We start from the raw sequence: 422 nt of genomic DNA, 5'->3' as shown, positions 1-422 counted from the left end.
TCGGGGGGGGGGGGTGGGAGGTGGGGTGGGTCTGAAATCTCAGCAGGGCCGGCGGTTTCAAAGTGTCGTTCGAACTCAGCACTGTGGTGGTGGCTTGGTGGGGGTATAGGGTGGTGATGGTGGGGTGGGTAGTGGGGGCAGGGGCGGGGCCGGGGGGTTAGGTGGTGGTCATGTGGGGGGGTACACTCGGCCGAGTAGGGGCGGGGGTTGTCTGCCATTGTGTGTGTGTGTGTGTATTGTAGTGTGTATTGTGTGGCCCTTAGAGCCTCTCCCAACCCCTCCCCCGCCCAACCTGACCGAGCCTGACCCCCGACTGCAGGCGTTACGCTGGCTGGCGTGTGGTGGCCTGGGACAAGGTGGCGGCTGACATGGTCCGGGTGCGCCTCTCCCCTCCGCCGCCGCCGCCGCCGACGCCGCCGGAC

At 67.5% G+C, this 422-nt stretch overlaps 1 protein-coding gene across 1 annotated transcript in view; it reads left to right on the top strand.

Moving 5' to 3' along the window:
* Positions 1 to 422, top strand: part of VOLCADRAFT_120555 (uncharacterized protein) — a gene marked incomplete at its 3' end in the record, with an annotated part of 26,758 nt that overhangs the window by 19,218 nt on the left and 7,118 nt on the right. The window contains exon 30 of the mRNA XM_002948049.1: positions 320 to 377. Within this exon, the coding sequence (XP_002948095.1) occupies positions 320 to 377 (58 nt within the window). The remainder of the gene's footprint in view (positions 1 to 319; positions 378 to 422) is intronic.

The sequence above is a fragment of the Volvox carteri genome, assembly GCF_000143455.1.
Source record: "Volvox carteri f. nagariensis unplaced genomic scaffold VOLCAscaffold_8, whole genome shotgun sequence".
NCBI lineage: Eukaryota > Viridiplantae > Chlorophyta > Chlorophyceae > Chlamydomonadales > Volvocaceae > Volvox > Volvox carteri.
Note: the sequence above shows the minus strand (reverse complement) of the source record. Positions and strands in the feature narration are given on the sequence as shown.